Source organism: Gekko japonicus, unplaced genomic scaffold (genome assembly GCF_001447785.1).
Source record: "Gekko japonicus isolate JY-2015 unplaced genomic scaffold, Gekko_japonicus_V1.1 scaffold3951, whole genome shotgun sequence".
Taxonomy (NCBI): domain Eukaryota; kingdom Metazoa; phylum Chordata; class Lepidosauria; order Squamata; family Gekkonidae; genus Gekko; species Gekko japonicus.
Genome location: NW_015171014.1, coordinates 112,228 through 115,650, shown reverse-complemented (window position 1 = coordinate 115,650; position 3,423 = coordinate 112,228). Strand labels below are relative to the sequence as shown.

Below are 3,423 nucleotides of genomic sequence, written 5' to 3'. Positions count from 1 at the left end.
GGTCCTGATACCACTGAGAAGGTGGCTAAGGCCCCTGCCACAAGGGGGGGGGAAGTACGGCCAAAGTGCGGCTTTTTAAAGCCGCACCAAAAGAGACATGCAGCGGCGGGATCAAACAGATCCCCTGAGCCACTGCACAGTTCCTCCCCGGCACGATCAGATGCTGGGGGGAAGCCACTGACGGGAGAGGGAGGCAGCCGAACTGTGCACGTGTGCGCGTGCGCAGTTCGGCCGGGAGCTTCGATTGCTCCTGCAGATGAGCGCGTCGGCGATCTCACGGCCGCGCTTGCTGCGATGCTTCAGGTAAGTCCTACAAGTTAGTAGGTTCTTTTTTCACCGCATTTTCATTCTGAAGGGACGGATCGGGAACGGGTGCGCACCGATTCCCAGATGTTGCGGTGGGATCGCGCCCGTTTGCTACGCCCCCGATCCGTCCCTCTTCCAGACCAAAACCTCCCATGTGACCGGGGCCTTAGTTTCTCTGTTTGGCTTTAAAGCTGCGCCAAAGGTTCCTAGAGACAGAACATCCTTATCAGCTCCTAATGGCACAATATCAAGTCGTAGATTTTTATAGGTGTTTTAACTGTTTCCTAAAATTGTATAACTTGTACTGTTATTTTATGCCAATAAAGGCTAACTTGAAACTTGAAACTATTGGTGAACCCCTATCTGGATCTTAAGTGTCTATAGTTGCATCAGCTTATCTGGTCCAAGAACAGTAGAAAATATCAATGCACTAAGGGGCCTCCTTCCAGCATCATTCTTGGTTTATTTGCTTCAGTCTGAAACTAGGGAGGTTCCTGATAAGATGCATGGAACTTAGCTCTTTGCAGACCTTCCGGGGCCAGATGCTCTGCTCTACACAGGAAGATATTTGTTTTGAGAATACTGAGACTCTTTCTCTCTCATAGCTTAACTTCTCAGGTGTCCCTCAATTGAAGAGCTTATAATTTCTTTTATTTTTTTAAGGGATTTTTTATTTTTTATTTTTTTTATAATGCTACATAAACTACCAAGAAAAAATGGGGATAGGGGGACTACAATTAAGGAGAAAGAAAAGATAACCCACACTAAGCTAAAAACCCAAGGTTAGGAGATCATGCCCTGTTAAAATGCTGTTAGTAAAAGAAAAGGCTGTTAAACAATATACTTTGTGAAGTCCTGTCTTTCTAAGCTTATACGTTAGATTGTTACTTGTTAAGAGAAGATTTCCCGAGCATCTCCTCCAGCTCATTTCATAAAGGAAATTTGCAAAGTCCTTCCGCCTTTACATCTATACTAAAACTCTCTAAATTCTTGATATCCTCTTAGACGTTCACTGCAGCCCAATCTTCTTCCATCCAAAGGAATAGAACTGCTAGTCTTAAGCCTCTTTCGCTCTGGTCTCGGGGTCCAGTGGCTTCTCAAAGGTTTCTTGATTATGAAGGGTACCTCCAGCTCCTTTTTCTCAGCAGACTTTAAAATGACACTTTCTAAGAGCTTATAATTTCAAATGTACATTCCATTCCATTATTTTCTGACTCTAAGAAAAGAACCTTTAACCATTAAATTGAGCTCAGGAGTTCTGGGCTGCAGCGGGCTAGGCCGATCGGGTGTCCACACTAAGTTCGGTATCAGAGATACAATCTCTTTTGTGACGGAAGTTGTTTTGTTCTCCCACAGAACTTCATGGAAGTCCAGACCTACGTCAGTATTTTACAACAGATTGTGCAAACCGCGCCCCGCGTGTCCAGCCTCACCACCGGAGCCAGTGAGGTAAGAGTTACGTTCATGACGAACTTTGATGTCATGATGTTGGGGAGGGGAGGAGCTATGGGATCGATGGCAAACCCATCCAGTGCCCTGTGATGCCATATCCAGCATCCATTGGGTTCTGTGGAGCTGTGGACACACCCTTTAAAGAGGTGACCACCAGACAGCTGATCAGCAACCATTGGCCCCTAAAAAGCTGTCCACCTGAAAACCAGCTGTTTTGAGACAGGAAAGAGAGGCGATGGAGAGAGATTGCTTTACAGGGGGTCCTCAACCTTTTCCAGCCCATGGGCACCTCTGGAATTCCGACACAGTCCGGGGACCACCCTCACAATATGGCTTCCATATTGAGGTGGAGCCAGTCATAAAATGGCTACCGCAGCAGGGCCACAAGTAGCGAGGTCCTATGTAACTCTAACTGCAAAATCTGACGGTAGAAAAGAGCAAAGAGTCCAGTAGCGCCTTTAAGACTAACAAAATATGTGGCAGGGGAGGAGCTTTTGTGAGTCACTTTGCCCACTTCTTCAGATCCCATTTGACAGATAAAGGCCCCGGTCACATGGGCCAGATAACGCGGGGGAGGCATGGCTTTTTGCGCCGGTGCAATTTAACGCACCAGAACGCGATCAGATACCACCGCGGCAAAGTGGGGTTTTGTTTGTCGGCGCGCGTCAACACGGCGAGAGGAGTGCACGTAGGTATTCCATCGACGGCCCATAGCAAACCGTTTGCTAGTAGGCTTTCCCGGGTATTTTTTAACTCCAGCTCTTCGGGTGGATGCTACGAGTTGGGTGTGCTACGCTTGCCAGAGGTGTCCTTGTGATCGCGCCCGTATACTCCGCCCGACATTTGTGCCTATCCTGCCGCAAATTCCACATGTGAACAGGGCCAAAATCTGACATTTCGGGCAAGAGCTCGGTTGAACAAGATGCCTTTCAATCAGCGCGGCAAATCGGAAGTCCTGCTGAGCCACCGCCACTCCTAGGCCCTCCTACTTCCGTAAAGTACTTGGCGGGAATCAGGAAAGGTGTCAGCTGGCACCATGGCACACACTGGCACCATACTGGGCACCCAAGCTCTAATGGGACACAGTTGCAAGTTCCCCATGAGAACTCAAGGCTGACTCATCACAGGGGCCCAGTTTGGAGCAGGGCTGTGGTATGTGTGTGGGGGGAAAGGAGTCCCCCCTTCACCTCCTTCCACTGCGCTGTTTCCCCAGTGTCCTGGGTCAGGGCAGACTCAGCCAAGACCCAGGGGTCGAGACGGAATCACTAACCAGAAGCGTTAAGTCAAGAGTCCAGTCCGAGAGTCATACACAAGGGAAGCCAGCCAAGGGTCCAAGAAGCAGAGTTCAAGCAGGTCCGAGAGGCGTCGCCAGGGGTCATTTCATAGAAAAAGAGGTGCAGGAGCTCATTAGCATAACTCATTAGCATAACATTTGCATATGCCACACCCCCTGACATCACCGGAAGTGTGTCAGAAGGCAACACCCACCGCTCAGGCTCCACTGGACTGTTTTGGATTGCTAGCTATTGGGGGGGGGGATGTGCAGATCTGTCCTCACAGAGGAGGGGGAGCTTGTACCTGAACAAAACTTGGTCTTAAAGGTGCCACTGGACTGTTTTGGATTGCTAGCTATTGGGGGGGGGGCCGTGCAGGTCTGTCCTCGCC

At 49.3% G+C, this 3,423-nt stretch overlaps 1 protein-coding gene across 1 annotated transcript in view; it reads left to right on the top strand.

The window, feature by feature from the left end:
• Window positions 1-1,662: 1,662 nt before the first annotated feature.
• The window catches only part of BFSP1 (beaded filament structural protein 1), a gene marked incomplete at its 5' end in the record, with an annotated part of 15,865 nt that continues 14,104 nt past the window's right edge, over window positions 1,663-3,423 (top strand). The window contains one exon of the mRNA XM_015419023.1: window positions 1,663-1,755. Coding sequence (XP_015274509.1) covers window positions 1,663-1,755 — 93 coding nt within the window. The remainder of the gene's footprint in view (window positions 1,756-3,423) is intronic.